This window comes from Lolium rigidum, chromosome 4 (assembly GCF_022539505.1).
Source record: "Lolium rigidum isolate FL_2022 chromosome 4, APGP_CSIRO_Lrig_0.1, whole genome shotgun sequence".
Taxonomy (NCBI): domain Eukaryota; kingdom Viridiplantae; phylum Streptophyta; class Magnoliopsida; order Poales; family Poaceae; genus Lolium; species Lolium rigidum.
In genome coordinates, this window is record NC_061511.1 from 274,945,526 (window position 1) to 274,965,194 (window position 19,669).

The 19,669-nt window shown below is 47.9% G+C and overlaps 2 protein-coding genes and 1 long non-coding RNA gene across 3 annotated transcripts; 2 read left to right on the forward strand and 1 right to left on the reverse strand.

Moving 5' to 3' along the window:
* On the forward strand, nucleotides 1-3,725 carry LOC124707793 (cyclin-dependent kinase C-2-like). Its single transcript, XM_047239486.1, has 12 exons — nucleotides 1-207; nucleotides 302-383; nucleotides 458-548; nucleotides 638-667; nucleotides 788-900; nucleotides 981-1,053; nucleotides 1,158-1,278; nucleotides 1,374-1,491; nucleotides 2,220-2,359; nucleotides 2,463-2,520; nucleotides 2,634-2,704; nucleotides 2,846-3,725. The coding sequence occupies exons 1-12, from the start codon at nucleotides 98-100 to the stop codon at nucleotides 3,471-3,473; spliced, it is 1,635 nt and encodes a 544-aa protein (XP_047095442.1). The 5' UTR covers nucleotides 1-97; the 3' UTR covers nucleotides 3,474-3,725.
* Nucleotides 3,726-3,878: 153 nt separating this feature from the next.
* Nucleotides 3,879-7,073, reverse strand: LOC124648816 (pre-mRNA-splicing factor ATP-dependent RNA helicase DEAH1-like). The gene has a single exon (XM_047188515.1). The coding sequence runs from the start codon at nucleotides 7,071-7,073 to the stop codon at nucleotides 3,879-3,881; it is 3,195 nt and encodes a 1,064-aa protein (XP_047044471.1).
* A 1,344-nt stretch (nucleotides 7,074-8,417) lies between these two features.
* Nucleotides 8,418-9,906, forward strand: LOC124650652. Its single transcript, XR_006987087.1, has 2 exons — nucleotides 8,418-8,488; nucleotides 8,649-9,906. It is a non-coding gene; the product is annotated as an uncharacterized LOC124650652 (long non-coding RNA).
* The last annotated feature ends 9,763 nt before the right edge of the window (nucleotides 9,907-19,669 follow it).

Genomic DNA, 19,669 nt, shown 5'->3' on the forward strand with positions numbered 1-19,669 from the left:
CAGACCCCCACCCGACCCCTCTTCGTCTTTCCTTTCCCAATCCTTGCGGCGTGTCCTCTAAACCCTAGCGCGCCGGAAGGGGAAAGCTCCGCAAGCCATGGCGGTGGCGGCGCCGGGGCAGCTCAACCTCGAGGAGTACCCGTCATGGGGCTCCCGCGGCGTCGACTGCTTCGAGAAGCTCGAGCAGATCGGCGAGGGCACATACGGGTACGCGTTCTATCGACCCCCCAATCTCAGTTCCCCAATCCCTCGAATCCCCTCGGCATCTTTCCAATTCGGCGGCGTCCTTGTCTTTTTTCAGGCAAGTGTTCATGGCGAAGGACACGGAGACGAAGGAGATCGTCGCGCTCAAGAAGATCCGCATGGACAACGAGCGCGAGGGCGTAGGTGTCCCGGTCGCGTCTTTTTCTTTCCCTTCATGATTTCTTGGCTCTGAGTTTTCGCTAACCCGACGCAGTTCCCTATCACGGCCATCCGCGAGATCAAAATCCTCAAGAAGCTCCACCACCAGAACGTCATCCACCTCAAGGAGATCGTCACATCCCCAGGTTTGACCAATAGTCTCACGAATTAGAACATGACTGTTAACTGCCCTGCCTGCGTCCAGATGACTGATGGATTGGATTGATTTTTGCAGGGCCGGAAAGGGACGAGCAGGGGAAGCAAGGTGCGGTTTCATTCTAAGAAAGATATTACTAATGTTTTTGATTCTTGTCACAAAAACTAAAGCAAATGGTCTGTTCCCTAACTTTATTCATTTGACCTGATGCTGTGTGTTGTTGAATAGTCGATGGCAACAAGTACAAAGGGAGCATTTACATGGTCTTTGAGTACATGGACCACGACTTGACTGGGTTGGCTGATAAGCCTGGGATGCGCTTCACCATTCCACAGATCAAGGTAAAAAACCATCCGTATCTGTATGAATGATGGTACTAGTTCCTACAAGTTGTAGTTGTTGATCTAGTGTCATGTACCAGTGCTACATGAAGCAGCTCCTCACAGGCCTTCACTATTGCCATGTCAATCAAGTCCTGCATCGTGATATTAAAGGTATGTATAGCAGAAAAAAAATACTTGAGATTTTTGGTGTTATGTTGTTAACAGTTACTCTGTTATTTTTTATGCTAATCCTGCATCAAAATCAACTTCTGCAGGATCTAACCTCTTGATAGACAATGAGGGTAACTTGAAGTTGGCTGATTTTGGACTAGCAAGATCATTTTCTAGTGATCATAACGGAAACCTAACTAACCGGGTGATCACTCTGTGGTACAGGTATTTCAGTCTTACCCTTTCGTTGTGCAATTTGTATATTGCACTGTTAGTAATTGGATCTTGCTGACTGTTTTCTTGGGTTTAATGATTTTCAGACCTCCAGAGTTGCTGCTAGGAAGCACAAAATATGGTCCAGCGGTGGACATGTGGTCGGTGGGTTGTATTTTTGCGGAGCTTCTGAATGGAAAGCCAATACTGCCTGGAAAGAATGAGGTATGGTTTCTTAAGGTGTTGAACAAGTTATTTTGTCAATTCCTGATCCTGACTGTCATGTGGTTATTCTAAAGTGGAAGAATCCTTTTGATGATAATGAAGGGACATGTAATGTACTAGTAGTCTAGTATGTCATAAATCATAATGTGAAGCTAGAACTTAAAGGTAGCTGGGAACAAACAGATATGTGTAACAGACTTGGGGAATAATACAGACTATAGAATATCGCAAAATTCTCCATATCTATCTGAAGCAATACATTTGAACTTGGTTGTCAGAGGAAAAACATATCCTATTATTCTTGTACTCCTGTTATTGAAAATGTACTCTTGTTGGTTCTAACAGTGCTACAAAATTCTCCATGTCTACCATACTTACATTTAAATATGGTTAAAGTAGGAAATCAAATTCCATTTTGTAGACTTCTTAAGTTCTGTGAATACCCGCATCAGTCTAGCGTTTGATTCATTATTGATTGCTGAGAGAAATCTGAACCCATCTCTTCAGTCCTCAACCGTCTTCACTCTTAATCTACTTAATTATATGTACGGTTCTTTTGCTGGTCATAAGAACATAGCTGCTCCCTGTCAGCCTAGCAGAACCTTTACTTTGTGACACTTTCAGTCATTATCTAGAATCATTTAGCACTACACGTGTTTGTTCCAAGCAACTTGTGGTCTACATGCAATCTTGATTAATCCGTTGTCGCTCTTTGTTTTTTTATGCAGCCAGACCAACTGACCAAAATATTTGAGCTTTGTGGTACCCCTGATGAAATTAATTGGCCGGGTGCGACAAAAATGCCATGGTATAATAATTTGAAGCCTCCTCGCCCAGTGAAGAGGCATGTTAAGGATGCTTTTAAACAGTAAGTACTCTGTATTATACTTTTTTATTCATGTTATATTCTTGAAGCTCGCTCGGTTGCCATTTTCGGAAGAGTTTTTGCTTACTTCTTTGTGTGGTTCTAGTTTTGATCATTATGCCCTGGAGCTTCTGGAGAGGATGTTGACACTGGACCCTGCAAAGGTATAGTTTCTTCCTTTTTCTGTTTGCTCAATTAGTTTTTTTCTTTCATGTTTTCTCAATTATCATCTCTTTGTATTTTCAACCATAATTTGATATGGGTTTGCATTATTCAGAGGGTATCTGCAAAAGAAGCGCTTGATGCTGAATATTTTTGGGCTGATCCCCTACCATGTGATCCCAAAAGGTGATACTTGTAGCTTTTCTCTTTCTCTGACTTGCAGCATGCCATAATCATCCTAAGTTTTATTTTTTAAGACAATTGTGCCACCGTTTTATTTTTCTCTCGTTAATTAATCGATTGTCCATTTCATGTTTGCTGATACAGCTTGCCAAAGTACGAGGCATCACATGAATACCAGACGAAGAAAAGACGTCAACAGCAGCGGCAAGCGGATGATGCTGCTGCAAAGCGGCAAAAACGCAGCATCCTCAGCCTCATGCCCGCTTGCCCCCAATCCAGCAATCAGGCCAACTGCATCCTCAAATCAGGCCAGGCCAGCCTACGAACAATCCACACCCACCAATGGCATCTGGGTCAAATCATCACTATGGAAAGCCACGGGGGCCAGGAGGGCCTAACAGGTACCCACAAGGCGGGAACCAAGGTGGTGGAGGGTATCCAAACCGTGGAGGGCAAGGTGGTGGCTATGGTAGTGGCCCTTACGCTCAACAAGGTCGAGGGCCGCCTCCATACCCTGGTGGTGCGATGGGCGGGACAGGTGGTCCAAGGGGCGGCGGCGGCAACAGTGGCTATGGTGCAGGTGCGCCAAATTTTCCACAAGCGGGTCCTTATGGTCCTCCTGGTGGCCCAGGCCGGGGGCCCAATTACCCCCACAAGCTGGTTCTCGAAACCAGCAGCAGCCTTATGGAGGAGGAAACTGGCAATAGTATGTACCATCTCATCAACATGTAATGTAGGTTTATTTTACCCTAGAAAGCCTTATGTCATGTAGGAATTAGTCACGAAAAGTTGAAAACTAATGTTGTATTTTGAGTTTAATTTAATGTGCCTGATGTACCCTTTGCTGGGATTTGGAATCTAAAAGATACATTACAGTAATTTAGGTGTGGGTATCCTTGTAGAAAGGAAAATGTATGGAAGTAGCTGTGCATTGTTGCCCGAAATTCTGTTCAGGTATGGATGTCCATGTCCAAGCAGAAAGAAAAAATAGCAGTGTGTTGTCGGAAATACTCCGTATATTCTATCTACGTGCCTGTGCAACTGAATTTTGTAAATTGGCCCCATGGAGTCTAAAAGAATCAGTACACATAGGTGTTCATAGGAGTAGAAAGCACTAAGCAGAAGGTTGTTGCCATTCTGTTCAGGTAGCAGGAAGAAAAAAATAGTCTTTAAGAAGTTATTCAGTTTTAGATTGTGCTTCCGCTTGACCTTTGGCCTTGGCCATCTTCTTTGTCTGGTGCTCGTGGATGTCCTTGCTCTGGTAATAGTGCGGTGCGATCTCCACCAGCCACTCCGGCTTGAGCTCCGTCACCTGCCGGATGTACTCCTTGCTAGTCTGCACCAGCTCGTGGTACACCACCCACGGCGGCAGCACCTGCACCATCCCGGAGTTGGGGTGCACGAACACCTTCTGCTGGCACTTACCGGCACGGTACGACCCGTCCTTCTGCAGCCGTGCAGCGTTGCGGAAGTAACCCGCCGTGATCGCCTTCCTGATCGCGGCGAGGTCGCCGGCGCCGGAACAGGGCTCGATCTCCACCCGCTCCAGCAGCGCCTCCAGCTGGTCTCTCACATCTCGCGCGCGTTTCATGGTGCGCGACTGCACGAAGTTCTCGCGGCACCACTGCGGCGAGTAGCTCGACTCCTTCCACGCGTTGTACACGTTGAGCAGCGCGACGTGGTCGCCGACGTTGCCGACGTTGAACGCCTGCCGCGCCGTGTCCGCGTGCACCTGCTTGTCCTTGGGCCGGTAGAAGACGGCGTTCCCGGCCGACAGCATGGCCGCGATGGTCACCACCTCCTCCGAGCACTTGTACTTCTCCGACGCGACGATGGCCTTGGAGAGCATGGGGTCAAGGGGGAACTCCGCCATCCTCCTCCCGGTCTTTGTCAGCTCGCCGCGGCCGTTGAGCGCGCCGAGGGAGAAGAGCTCCTCCAGCGCCTTGAGCAGCGACTCCGACGCCGGCGGGTCCATGAAGTCGAAGTTCACCAGGTCGTTGATCCCGAGCGCCTTTAGCCTCAGCACCACGTTGGCCAGGTTGCTCCTCTGGATCTCCGGCACCGTGTCGTCGTCAAGGTCGTTCCTGAAGTTGTACTCCGTGAAGAGGCGGTAGCACTTGCCGGGGCCCGTGCGCCCCGACCGGCCGGCGCGCTGGTCCGCCGATGCCTTGGAGATGGGCGCGCGGAGCAGCGACTCCATGCCCGTGCGCGGGTTGTACGACTTGATCTTGCAAAACCCTGGGTCGATCACGTACTTGATCCCGTCGATGGTCAGCGATGTCTCGGCGATGTTGGTGGCCAGGACCACCTTCCGGGCGCCCTCCGGCGTCGGCTCGAATATCTTGGACTGGAGCTCCGTGGGCAGGTTCGCATAGATCGGACAGATCAGCAGCTCCGCCATCTTGCTGGCAAGTGTCCTCATCCTTTCCTTGAGGATCTCCTCCACCGTTTCAATCTCCTCCTGCCCCGTGAGGAACAGCAGGATGTCGCCGGCGGGCTCCGTGACGTGCAGCTTCAGGATCGTCACCACGGCGGCCTTGATGTAATCCGCCTCCGGCGCAACGCTATAGTGGATGTCCACCTTGTACCGCCTCCCGGGGATCTTGAAGATCGGAGCCCCGTCGAAGAAGTCGCTGAACTTCACGGCGTTGAGCGTGGCGCTGGAGATGAGCAGCTTCACGTCGGGCCGGAAGCGGACGATGTCCTTGACGAGGCCAAAAAGGATGTCGGTGGAGAGCGTGCGCTCGTGCGCCTCGTCCACGATCACCACGCTGTAGCTCGCCAGGTCCGGCTCGCCGAGGAACTCGCGGAGGAGCATCCCGTCGGTCATGTACTTGATCACCGTCCTCTCCGAGGTGCAGTCCTCGAACCTGATGGAGTAGCCGACCTCGTGCCCGAGCTTGACGCCCATCTCCTGCGCCACCCTCGCCGCCACGCTCATTGCCGCCACGCGCCGCGGCTGCGTGCACGCGATCTTCTTCCCCTTGGCCGTGTACCCGGCCTCGTGGAGGTACTGCGGTATCTGCGTGGTCTTGCCGGACCCGGTCTCTCCGACTATGATGAGCACCTGGTACTCCTCGATGGCCTTGAGCAGATCGTCCTTGAACTTGTACACGGGCAGATTCTTCCTCTCGTCTTGCAGCTCCCTCTTCAGTGTGACCTTCGCATCAATGGCCTCGGCCAGTTCGTCCATCTCGCCGTCGGCATCAATCTGCACGGACGACTTGACGAAGTCGACCGCATCATCGAAGAGAAGCTCGTAGCCATCGCCGGCCCGTCCAGCAGTATTTGATCCGAACTGCAGCCGAGATTTCCTTATCTGCTGCTCTTCCCAGTCCTGCTCTGAGAAATAGCTCCTCTTGTTGCCGTCTCCCGCCGCTTTGTCAGGATCATTGTACCGCTGCGTCGCCACGGCGAACCGCTTCTCCTGATGAACGTTTCCTGCGGCGTCGTAAGCCTCGGGTATCCTGTAGTAATCGCCGGCATCGTCGTCTTTTTTAGCGTGATCTTTGACAAGATTGTAGATTTCCATATCGAGCCTGTGGTCTCTCTTCTCGGCAGGCGTCAGCTCGTCGCCGTGGAACAAGTACTCGTGGTCGAGGATCTTGTCCCGCAACTCCAGCACCTTCTTCTCCGCCCGCTTCTGCCGGTAGGCGTACTTGGAGGAATCCCTGAGCTCGGAGATGTGGCGCGTGTTCAGCAGCGCCTCGGACCGTCGGGCGAGCTCGTCATGTTGGTGCCTGGTGGGCTTTCGGTCCATCATCGGTTTCCTCGTGTTGGCTGCGTCACGTTCCCTGATGCGCCGATCGAGCTGAGCCCTCTCGATCTGGTCGCGGTCAATCTCTTCTAGTTCTTCCTCATCTGATGAATCGCTGCCGGCCTCCTCCGCCGGACCACGGCGCGGCCGCACGTTCCGCTCTGAATCGTGGTGCATTGCAGCTGCCTCGTCGTCGTCGTCGTCCCCCCCTTGGCTCGTGCCCTTCCTCCTGATGAAACGCTTCTTGCCGTTGCTGTTGTTTTCGGAGGAGGACGGGGCGGCCGCATTATCTTGGTCGTCGTTCTCGTCGAGCAGCTTGAAGGTGGTCTGCTTCTTGGCGAACGCCGCCGCCTCCCTTACCTGCTTCTGGTATTCGCTGGCCCCGGCGGCGGCCTTGCGTGGGAACATGGCGTGCACGTCCTCGGCGAAGGCGACGGTGTCGGAGGAGGAGGGGAGCTCCGCCAGGTTGACGAGCTGTGCCGCCAGGTCCGCCGCCGATTCGCTGTCCCGCGCGAGGCGGAGTACCAGCTGCACAACCATGGCCTCGGAGTAGCCCAGGAGCGCGATCAGACGGTCGGACACCCGCGTCCTGAGCTGGCCCTCCTCGCTCGCCATGGCCTGGGTCGCGTAAACTCTAGCCGATCCGGCCGCGACGCCGCGCGCCTCCGCCCAGCCTGGCCGCAACGCGAGAAGAGTCGGTTCCGAAAACTCGAGGTGCGTTGATGGCTCCCTATTTTGACCAGATCATGCAATCGGAAGCTGTCTGTAACCGACTTGGTCGGTCGGTCCCGAGTATGGAACCCGTGGCTCCACCGGTGCCTTGCTCTCTACGGCAGATATATAAGTACTATACTAAACCTGAACATTAAAGTTTTTTCTCAATTTTTGGGATATTTTTTTACCCTACCTACCATGCTGACACGTGTTATTCTCTGTAATATTTAGCTTCTGTGTGTATTTTGGGGGATATGTTGCATTTTCTCAGTATTTTCTACCCTCTTAGTTGTTCCTTTCGCGTGTATTACTGGGTGAGTGTAGTGATGCTTTGTTACTGTGCTGCTCTGCCCTCTGGTGGGCCCCACCTAGAACGTGGAGCGGTGCGGCCGCCGCTTGACCGCTTCTCCGGCCGGTGCCTCTCTTCACTTTTTTTTCCTCTGTTATTTTTCTTGGCTTCTCTTTCCTTCTTTCTTTCTCAGTGAATTTGCCTCTAATGGTGAGGGGATCGGCGCGCGGATCTGCACGCCGGCCGTTCCATCGCCGTGCTGCTATCCCTGCTGATGGAAGATTTACTCCAGGACCGCCGGCTGCTTGTCGTCCGTGTGCCGGTGCTCCGGCTGGTGGCCATGAGTGGATCGGTGTTGCTCTTTCCGTCCGCGCCTGCAGCATTCGTGCGCCACGCGCCGGGGGCGTCCTCAGTCGAATCTTCTTCTCTCTCCCCAATAATTCCAATCTCTACCTCCCCCAATTGCGATGTGGTGCTGGAAGGCTGGCACCCTAGCGCCGCATCTGCTGCCGGCGTCGTTGGCCCCTGGCATGCCTCCATCCGCTCCCGCTTGCCGTCGGTAATGTCCGTCAAGACTCGGCTGTTTCAGCTCCGACAACATTGTTTCGGCACAGCGGCTACTACACCTCATCGTGCGCCACCACCGGGATATGGAGGAGGCCGCCCTACTGCTCTCCCCCAATGGAACAAGGAGGAGGTCACCGGAGCAAGACGAGATCCCAGCGGCGTCCGCGCACGGGAGGCTTACAGGAGACAGCGAGGAGTAGGTATAGGCCTGGGTGCTCCCTCCTCCCCTAACCCCAAGCTTCCATTCGCAGGCAAGGGGCTCGAGGCTTGAGCCGCAGACGCCACTACAGTCGCACGCGTCGCCGGCCGAAATCCAGCCGTCGCCGACCGGAATCTAGCCACTGCTGCCCGGAATCCAGCTGCTGCCGCTCGGAATCGTGCCGCCTCGACCTGGATTCGCCCCTCTCCATCGCCTAGACGCCTAGAGCCGCCTCTGTCGTCACCCGTCGCTAGCAACAAGGTAATCTAGATCCCGTCCTGCTTTCTCCTCTCTTGCTTCCTATCCTCCTACCCAACTGTGCTGCCGATGCGTGCTTTTCTAACTTACTTCCTTGCTTTGATGCGACCTGGCATCATCTACTTTTGTAAATTGCTCATGCTTCTCCTGATGCCCTGGCTAGGGAGTGAGATTCTGCCATGGCATCAAGAACCGGCCAATCCTGGGTTGGTAGTAGTGCAAGCAACAAAATTGCTGTTGAGAGGCTAAGGCTGGTGGTGTCAATCCAAAATATCATCAATCGGCTCATGCTTCAAAAATGGCATCAGACGTAACAGGCCAAGGAGGCGACTTCTTTGTTATTTTCAGATTTTGCACGGTTATGTGTTATTACCTTATTATGTTTCTCTCAAACTCTAATACTAGCATAAATTTATTTTACAGGTACCATGAGGATTGCAGAAATTGCCAAATTGGCGATACATTCAGATTTAGCCATCAAGGAAGGGCAACAAATCGGGCAGTTTTTAATCCCATCTCATGCATTCAATTCTTCTCTTCTTTTATAACCTGTCATTTTATTGATTTTATACATATACTCGGCGTACCGCCGTATATTTTTTTTTCAAATCGGCGTATTCTGTATTGCCTTCTCCGTATCGTTGTATCCTGTCGCTGTATCCATGCTTCGTAGCTTGCAAGTCCTTCATCCAGTGCCAGTGACATACTGAAATCCGGCCGGAACCATATCATAACACGTCTCATTGATTTTGTACTGAATGTGATTTAGAGCTAAACTTTTACATCCAGTTATTGAAGGGAACTCAAATCCTTTCAGCACTTTAACGCACTTTAACTTTCTTTATATGACTGTCTCTGTCAAAAGTAGCAGATTTCTGTCTAAAAACTAATAAAACTTGCACTAATAAGATTGATATACTTAACTATATTAGTATCACGTTCTGGACCATAATAATAATTCATTTTTGTTTTTTCAGATTGCTTGACATTGTTTTGCGAATGGCCGCTTCGCCGCCACCCGGACGACGACAATAGGAACTCTTTTTCGTTCTTCAGCTCATACAGCTACATCAAGGGTGCGGTGTGCTGCCACTTATTTGTGAAGTATACTTAAATGTAACACTCTCGTGTTAACTTGTTCTGCTCCCTAAATAAAGTCATGCAAACCGTGTTAAGTACACGGTTAAGGAGTAGTTTGTAGGAATTTAATCTCATTTTCTGCTCTCGTGTTAATTTGTTCTGCTGTTCAACTCGAAAGTATACCACTACAGGCTACATAGATGATAACTTATTTTTTACACCATCCAAGTTTCAGGGAGTCTGTTCCTTGAAAAGCTCCCAACATCAATTACTAAACCTACTTGCTTGCCTACTGAGTACTTCTGAAGAAAAGACCTTGATACACATTATTCTGAGATAAAGACCTCACCTTCTTTTAGCCTTGATACACATAATAATTCAAATAATGAAGATGCACTTTCCCCATATGTACCCAAAGGTTGTCGTGGGTATTAGTCCGTTAGATCTTTATGCTTATATCATTACGAACTTTACAAAGAAAGATGTTACTTGATGCTAAGAAGGTTGGTGTTTCTGGATTCTTGGTGTTCATTAAGGTAAGAAAGCATGCCTCCTTTTTTTTAATGGCAAACACAATTTGACTCATGTTATTTCTATGGCAAAGACTCTTCGATCTGGCTATTCTTTCTTTTGTTATCTTCCTAGCTTTAGAGCTGTATTCTTTTCTTGCACACAAACGATAGCCTGTAAGGTGAGCTACCTTACATCATGGTGCTATCTGTCATTCTGGAGGTGGTATAATTTACTTTAGAAGCCAGTCTTCAAATATCATTTGATCACACACATCACTGTTTTATCATGCACCTAAATCTTGCATTCAACTAGATTCTGTTGCTCTATACTGAACTAACCTTTTCCTTTCATAAGTTTAATATGTCTGCCAGTATGGCTTAATGGAGTTTGAGGATTCTGACAATTATTTAGTTATGCTGTAACTTTGCATTATCAAATCTTTTAAGATTTTTTTTGGAGGATATCTTTAAATCTCTGCCACTATGACATAGCTGAAGTTTCACGAATGTGACAATTTAGTTTTGTAATAGCTGTGTGTTATCACAGCTTTCTAATAAATAATTTAGTAGGCTGTGCTTCCAGATAGTATCTGCTTTGGTGCATCTCCAGTGGTTTTGCATAGCCTGACGGTCAACCTAAATTAACTAAATAGTCATATGTGCTTAAATCCTCATTTAGAACACTAGGTTTGCTTTTAAGTTGGAAAGCTCGCTAATTTGTGCAAATTCGATATTAAGCAACGATGGTGAGCTTTTCTTATAGCATAATGCAAGTAAAATTTACCAATTCAGTGGTGCTTACTCTCATATGGGGGGAGAGGGCAACACTCCTCTGTTAGATATCTAATATCTGCCCAATCTTGCTGCTATGGTGTCTCTAATACATAGCAAAAAAAATTAGCAAGAGTCCTCTGTTAGATATCTCATACCTGTCCATTGGGCCTTTAAACTTACAAATGTTCTATATTTCGATTATGAGCATACAGTATGATATCCAAACTTCAGGAAGTCATATATGCATGCAACAAGACGGTTTGGGAACGACCAGTTCGGGGTGGCTCGCCAATATTGAGATGGAATAATAAGATGCGCGCTATGCGCAAGCATCTCTCTGGATGGGCTGCACATATGGCTGGTATTTTGAAAAAAGAGAAGGCTCGCTTGTCTAAAGAGATTGATGATCTTGAGGCCATCGCGGAAGTGAGACCGCTGTCCACGCAGGAGATTGATCTTAAGAATCAATCCAATGCAAAAATGGCGAGTCTTCTTCGTGAAGAGGAGCTCAAATGGTATCAAAGATCCAAAGCCCAATTTATTTTGGAAGGTGATTCGAATACGCGATATTTTCATGGTTTAGCCAATGGCAGACATCGGAAAAAGCGTATTCATTCTCTTGTACAAGATGAAGGGGTGATTGAAGGCCACGAGCAACTTAAATCGTACATTACTAATTATTATAAAGACCTGTTTGGTCCTCCGGAGGAAAGCTCTTTCTCTCTTGACGAGGACTTAACGGAAGATATACCCCAAGTTTCTATGGAAGAAAATGGCTTACTAACCGCACCTTATTCTGAGGATGAGGTTAAGAAGGCGATTTTCCAAATGGAATGTAACAAAGCACCGGGTCCAGATGGTTTTCCAGCAGAGTTTTATCAAACCTTTTGGGATACTATTAAATCGGATCTTCTAGATTTGTTCGGTGATCTTCACACAGGACAACTAGAATTATTTCGTCTAAATTTTGGTGAAGTAATTTTGTTACCGAAGGTTAATGAGGCAGAAAGGATTCAACAATATAGACCTATCTGCCTTTTAAACGTCAGTTTCAAGATTTTCACGAAAGTGGCCACCATTAGACTTAATACGGTTGCGGATCATGTAGTTCAACCTTCACAGACCGCTTTTATGCAAGGAAGGAATATCCTTGATGGAGTGGCAGTGTTGCACGAGACGGTACATGAGATGCATTCTAAGAAATTAAACGGGGTAATTTTAAAATTAGATTTCGAAAAGGCGTATGACAAGGTTAAGTGGTCTTTTCTGCAGCAGACACTTAGGATGAAAGGTTTTTCTCCTGAGTGGCGCGCTCTAATTTACGATTTTGTGTATGGAGGTAGTGTGGCTATCCGGGTAAATGATGACACCGGCCACTATTTTCAAACACGAAAGGGGTTACGCCAAGGGGATCCGTTATCACCGATGTTGTTCAACATTGTAGCGGATATGTTGGCAATACTCATAGAGCGAGCTAAGTCTGATGGCCAGATTGAAGGTGTGATCCCACATTTGGTTGATGGGGGTTTATCTATCCTTCAATATGCCGACGATACAATCCTTTTTATGGATCATGATCTCGAAAAGCTCGCAATCTCAAATTAATTTTGACGGCGTTTGAGCAGCTTGTCGGGATTAAAAATCAATTTCCATAAAAGTGAGTTGTTCTGTTTCGGTGAGGCCCAAAACGATATGACTCTATATACGGAGTTGTTTGGTTGTGGGCAAGGCCAATTTCCTATTCGCTATTTGGGTATTCCGATTCATTATCGGAGACTAACAATTGCTGAATGGAAAATTGTGGAAGAAAGATTACAAAAACGCCTTAGTAGTTGGAAGGGTAAATTGCTGTCCCTCGGAGGGAGATTGGTTCTCATTAATTCAATGATCGACAAATATGGTACCGTATATGTTATCATTCTTCCTGCTGCCAAAAGGAATTCTGCATAAACTCGATTATTATCGATCCGATTCTTTTGGCAAGGGGACAGCGAGAAAAGAAATATCGACTGGTTAAGTGGAGTGTAGTCCGTAGTCCCAAAGATCAAGGTGGACTTGGAGTTCATGACCTAGAGGTTAAGAACTCAGCTCGCTAGGTAAATGGCTTTTTAAGCTTCTTATCGAGGATGGGATTTGGCAAACTATTCTTCGTAGAAAGTACATTGGCTCGAAGGCGTTATCCCAAGTGGTTTGGAAACCCGGGGATTCTCACTTCTGGGCTGGTCTAATGGCGACTAAGAATGTTTTCTTTCGTCATGGTACTTTCTCTATTAAGAACGGAGAACAGATACGCTTCTGGGAAGATGTTTGGTTAGACAATGCTTCCTTGAGTGAGCAGTATCCTGCCTTGTATAGTATTGTCCGTCGCAAAGGTGATACAATTGCCACAGTAATGGCTACCTCACCACCTAATGTGACGTTTAGAAGGGTTTTGCTCGGACAAAGGCTTGTTGCATGGAACGATTTAATTCAACGGTTGGGAGATATTCAATTATCAACTGAACCGGATGAATTTAGATGGAATCTTCATGTAGATGGTACTTTCTCAGTCAAATCCTTGTACAATGCGATTCTCCATTCTGATATACCGGTTGATAATAACAAGAAAATCTGGAAGATGAAAATACCACTAAAAATAAAAATTTTCGGATGGTATCTTCGTCGTGGAGTCATTCTTACCAAAGATAATCTTGTCAAGCGGAATTGGCATGGAAGTACTAGGTGTGTTTTTTGTCAACAAGATGAAACTATTAAACACCTTTTTTTCCAATGCCATTTTGCGAGATCTATTTGGTCGAGTCATCCAAGTTGCTTCTACCCTGTATCCCTCGACTAGTGTAGCCAATGTCTTTGGCAATTGGCTCCACGGTATCGATTCAAGGTTTAAGTTGCTTCTTAGGGTGGGGGCGCTAGCAGTTATCTGGGCACTCTGGCTAAGTAGAAATGACAAGATTTTTAATGACAAAAATTGTTCTTTGTTGCAGGTCATCTACAGATGTACAGGTATTCTTCGTTTGTGGTTACCTCTTCAGCGGATGGAGAACCGAGACCTATTTACGGAGGTCTGTACACGGTTGGAGGATACGGCGAGGGATACTTTTTCCCTACATGGGTGGCAGCATAGTCTACGGATTGCAGCACCACCCACACCTTAGGCGATTTATGATTCATCGTTCCGATATGTATTTCGCCTAGTTTTTTCCTTTACTTTGTTGGTTACAGACTCGTTGAACAGCTGTGTGCATCCTGGTTATGCAGAGGCTGGATGTAATTGCTTCCCAAAAGTAATAAAGCATCCTTTATCGAAAAAAAAAAATGCAACAAGATTGGGGCTAATTCATCTCTATTGCTATAGTTTCCTCCTTGGTTCATAGGATTTGGTCATATCCAGTCTTATAATGTACATACTAGAATACAGAAAAATCTCGAGTTCATCTTCAAAATATATAGGATCTACATGTCCTGCCACTGTATTTGTGATCTACATTTTGCATTCATAAATTATGCTGGCAAATACGAATACTTCATTGACCCATACGAGAACTTTGTCCATGGGTGGTCGCTGCATATATGTAATTACGTAGATAATCATTAGTTTTTACTTAGGGTGGTGGAGGATTACCTGTGAGCATCATGTGATCCTGTGCAGTGTTTCCATATTCTGATATGACACGAATTTCTAAATAATGATTGCTACTTCAAATTAGATTATAGGTACTCAATTACATTTTGTTTTCATAGTACTGTTACAACCTTTAGATTGCAATGCCTTTGGTATTTAGCTTTAAACGACAAGGCATATGAGCTTCAAACTAGACCTACCTGTCTGCCATCCATGCATCTATGCAGTAGGTGCTTTTTTTCCTTTTTTTTACTCCGCCTACTGTGTGATACTTAGTCCTTAGACTGCCCTTAATAACTTAATTGTGCATCTGCTAAGTGTTCTTTCCTGAATGTTTACCATGAATGATACACAACAGCATTGGAGGCATGGTTGATATGCTGATCAATTCATAGGATGCTACCAGGGTTACATTTTTTTTGGGACAAGGAGAGGCGCCCAGGTCACCAATTATTGTTTAGCTCAAGCACAATATACAGATTGAATTACATAGGCTGTAAATTTTGCTGAATTAAGAGCAGCACAAATAAGGCATTGGCTATTGCTATGAGCTGACCAATTGTATCTAAAGATAGGCTTTTGAATCATTGCTTTTGAGGGCTTGATGTACAGTCATGACCAACCCAACTGAGGTCTCTTTTTTGTGAAATATTGCAGCCTGTAGCTGAGCAAGATTCTGAAAGGAGGCAAGGACAACTCTAATTCCCTACGTCGCCTGCTGCATAGAATTGGAGTTTGCGCTACAGCTATAGCGAGCCCGAGATTTCTATTTTTTCGGGGGTTGCGAGGGATTGTCTATAAAAAAGTGTACCAAAAGTGACTAGCATAGGATTTTCACGAAGTAAATGAACTCTTATTTTCTGGAGGCGCGAATCATCTGTATTGGTAGATGACCTCTCAGTTTAACATGGCCAGTTTGTGCTTGGCGTTCAAAACAAGATAGGAACTGTGCAATTATTGTGAGTGGTACACACTGCTGAAATAAAAATTATGATAATTAGGATACATGATTTTGCGTATACGAATAGTATTTTTGCTGGATCGCAACCCTCTCCGTGTGTTAAACGCTTTCTCTGTATAAGATTATAATTTTCTAATACTGCACGAAATATTATCTGCTTTCAGCTTGCATTTACCACCTAGGCGCGGCGTGCCGACGCGCCATTACATGCTAGTATTATTAATCCATGTAATAATTAAGCAGTGTAGAAGTTTGCTAATGATTGAAAACCAACCTCTAGATAAAGGGCGGCAATGTCATCCCAACTTATTAGGGACACTTGTAAAAAAAAACTTATTAGGGATCAAACTTATTAGAGAACCAAGTGCTAGCTTGGTGGCTAGAGCTCAAGATGTCGAGCTAGCCCATCAGGGTTCGAGTCGCAGAAGCGCTCGTTGACCAATGGGGTGCTATCCCGTGCGTTAGAGAGGTCTCACCTATTTAACAACGTATAGCCAAGGGAGGGGCCATTCCCCCGTTGGTCAACTTTTTTTCAACTTGACAATTTGGTGTTTCGCTAAAACGGTGCGAGGCGATCTTTCTGTCCATCGCGAGATAGTGGTGGTTTCATTTATATGAAGAGTCGACATACTAGTTTCTTGAAGGAAAACGCTGCCAAACCCTCGGGGGATCGCGCGCTCCATTCCTCCGCATCCTGCGTCTTCTGACGCGTGTCCCCGAACCCCACCCTTATGTTCTTCCTCGCACGTTCTATTTCCCATCCCCATCTCCCTCCCCTTTTTTCTGGTCGCCCAGCGTCCTGCTCGCACTCCGGGTCACCCCTTGGCCGTCCACCCCGGCCGCCCCTTTGCCGGAGCGCTGCCCGCGGTGCCCCGCTTGAAGGTCTTCGTCCCCATTGAATCGACCTACAGCTCCACCTTCCACTGCAGCTCCGCTTGCAACCGGAAAGAGCACCTGCTCCACCCCTCCCCCTCCCCTGTTCCTCCCCCGCGATGCTGGCGTCTAGTCGCGCGGTTTCCGGTGGAGCACAAGTGTGGGCAGTTGTTCTGCCGCAGAATGACGGGTTCACAATGCGGAGGCAGCAAGGTTTAGTGGTGGTGCTGGAGGTGCCGGGTTATGCCGAAGGCGCTGCTGTGGCGCCACTTGGACACCTCCACCTCTGTCACCCGAGTCGCATGCCTTAATCAAGCTGCAGGTGGTGCCAACAGCTCGTCGTCGCCTTGCCGATGGTAACACTGCAGAGAGAGACACATCGGTTACCCAGGTTCAGGGCCCTCGGAGAGGTAAAACCCTACGTCCTGCTTTAGTGGATGTATTGCAAGTCACAATGGATAAGATGACCGTACAAGTATCTAGGGTTTGCGATCGCTCTGGATCGTCCCCTTCTACCCTAGCAAGGCTAGCCCTTATATAGGGGAGCTAGTCCTGTTCCCCTGAAATATCTCGTGGGGGAAGAGTTTCCACATCTCCAAATTGAGGGCGGGAAGTGCCCTCGCCCTTTACAGGATAGACCTAGTCCATGGTCGATTAAAGCGTCGGTCCACGACAGGTACTGAGGTCGTTCATGACGCCGCTTGTGGCCGCTTGTGTCGTCCACCCGGCCTTGCACCAAAGTGGCAAGGACAAGGTCTTGGCGCTCCAGTCCTCATCGAGCCCTCTTTAGCACTAAAGTGGCAAGGGCATCTCGCCTCCTCGGGACGGAGCTTTTGAACTTAGCCATGACGTGTGTGACGCCTGTCCGGTTTGTCTTGTAGACTTTGGAGCCCATTCCCCGTCCTTGCCGGCGGGGCCTGCGAAGGTTGCATCCGATGCTCCCTTGGTTGATCTTATCGCCTCTAAAGGGGCTTTCTGACTTGGAGAGGCTGGTGGTTCAGGGACCTCCGCGAGGGAGTTCCTCCCCGAACCTGTCTTCCACTCCAGCTTGGTGTCTTCAAGACGGTTTTATGACTCGTGGAGCCTCACTCGGGAGTAGCCTCCTTGAGTGATTGTTTCCGAGTAGCCACTATGGGCCCAACAACCGTAGGTCCATGGCACCCTAATTGCCAGGGGTCCCACAAGCCCAGGGCCGGGGCAGTTGTGGTGGTGGTGGAGATGGTGGGATGAGGGATGGAGGTGGCCTGACAAAGAGCACGAAGCAGGATGACATGACAAGTTCCGGGCTAATGCCTTGTCCTCGGTGGCTAGCTGGCCAAGGCCGGCGATGGCGACGACTTCGGGCGCCGCTCCCTTCTTGAAGGTATCGCCGAGGTGATGTTGTGACATCCTGTCTAGGAAAGCTATGGGGAAATCCCTAGATCCATCATGATCGGTCGATGGCGGCGCTCTTGTGTCTTCTTCCCTCTTGAGGGCATCGATTTAGAGCTACTTAGGTCAGAGTGACCTGTGGAAGATGGTTGGTGTTGGCGTCGCGAGCTGCGTGGCAACGATGACAATGGTGAGCGGATCGGAGTCGCGGCAATGTCCTTTGTCGGTGAAGTCAGAGCTGCGAGGTGACTTGTGGCAACGATGCCACTTGATTGGTGCATGTGTTGGTGCAAGGCGTGCAACTTTCTCCTATGAAGGTCACGATCGAAGTCGGAGCTGCCTCCTCCTCGACGTGCTTGGGGATCGACTGTTTGGCATAGGCTCGCATGGGCCCCAATGTCGTTTGCGGCGAGGGTCTCGGTGGCGGTCGTCTAAGGTGAAGTCGGAATCGCTGGCTCGTGGAGGAGTGATGATGATGACGCTCGATGGCATTCTCAACGGTGGTCTTTCTTCTCGATGGCTTGTGTGCTCCATGTGGGTAGCCAGATTGGACGGGGTGTTTACTGTGTGTTGTTGGTTTTCGCCCGATTTTCTCCTAAAAATTGGACACATTTTCTTCTTAATTAATAGATGAGGCAAAGCTTTTGCCTCCATTTCAAAAAAAAAAACTGCTTCACATCAACGTCAGCTACAACATAGTGTAGAAAAAGGAAACACCTAAAATACAATCAAGAATACCACTAGATAAAAAGGTAAAGTCAAATCTTCAGATCAAGGAATAGGAAACTGAGGCGCATAGATTTCTAACAATTCAGTACTAAGAAGTACCTCTAGATAAATAAAACAAAACGAAGTCGATTCTTCAGGCCAAGAATAAATAAAGATGAGGCGGTTGAGTTGGCAAAATTATAAAATCAGACTACTTAATTTTACCACCAACACACGCTGGAGTCACTTCACCCCAAAATGTATCGAAACGAGGATATATTTCATGCAAGCACATATCAATCTTCTGACCACAACTTCATAAATTAACATTAGCATAAAAAGAAGAAGCCATCATATTTATACTTGTTCCAAGTGATAGATATTACAACTCAAAGGATACAACAGCTAGGCAGTTAAGAAGCACCACTATTATCAAGAATCAACAACAATCAGATGAAAGGCGAAGCGTTCACAGCATAACCTTCGAGCGCCGTGAAGAAGTTATGCGAAACAAGAGTTTGTTTGAGAGAAAATTGAAAAGCATATACTTCTTGCCCATCATGAAGGAAGTTGTCAACCAGTTTGCCATCAGTGTCAACGTAAAACAGCCACTGTCCATGAGCAAGCAGCAAGAGGACGTCACCATCCGAGGACAGCACGGCCACTTGCAATTCATATTTCCTCCCTCCTAATAGCCCTTTGATTTCTTCTTCCGGCAATTGAATCCGGTACTTGTACTCCCAGACTTCACCTTCGTAGTTTTGCAACACCCATATGTCAATAATTTGCATTGCATCGTTAAGGCGATAGATGCCAAGTGTGCCATCTATTTCAAAGCAATATGACTCAGTGGGATCACATGGAGCACGTATATGCCGGAACGACTCAGCTGTGGTGTCAAATACCCATATCAGGCTGCTTTCACTCTGATGCTTCCATGGAGACCAATGCAAGCTCCCACGGACCAGGGCAGGTGTGTCCCATAGAAAATCTTCCGCTGCCTCCAGCTCTAGCCCCCCAATGTACCTTGGCTGGTCGGAGCCGAGCGTGAAGATATAGAAGCCAACTCTATCATTAGCCAGCAGATTTTCGACAATCGGCTCGTCGTTGCTCCTCCGGTACATTAATACTCTGTATTCGTCGGTAGAGCGGTGTGGATACATCTCCAAAAGGGTGAATAGTCTGAAGTCCGGCGGTCCCCAGAGGCGAGCATGCTGACGCGTGGCTGGGTTGCAGACGTAGAAGTGTTCACCATTCTTGCTATCGGTGGAGAGGATGAGTAG

Bases quoted from the DNA above. Each gene is read 5' to 3' on its own strand.
- LOC124707793 (XM_047239486.1), top strand. From the start codon at position 98: ATGGCGGTGGCGGCGCCGGGGCAGCTCAACCTCGAGGAGTACCCGTCA. The intron at 668-787 runs GTGCGGTTTCAT...GTTGTTGAATAG, and splicing joins GGACGAGCAGGGGAAGCAAG to TCGATGGCAACAAGTACAAA. The intron at 2,360-2,462 runs GTAAGTACTCTG...GTGTGGTTCTAG, and splicing joins GTTAAGGATGCTTTTAAACA to TTTTGATCATTATGCCCTGG.
- LOC124648816 (XM_047188515.1), bottom strand. From the start codon at position 7,073: ATGGCGAGCGAGGAGGGCCAGCTCAGGACGCGGGTGTCCGACCGTCTG.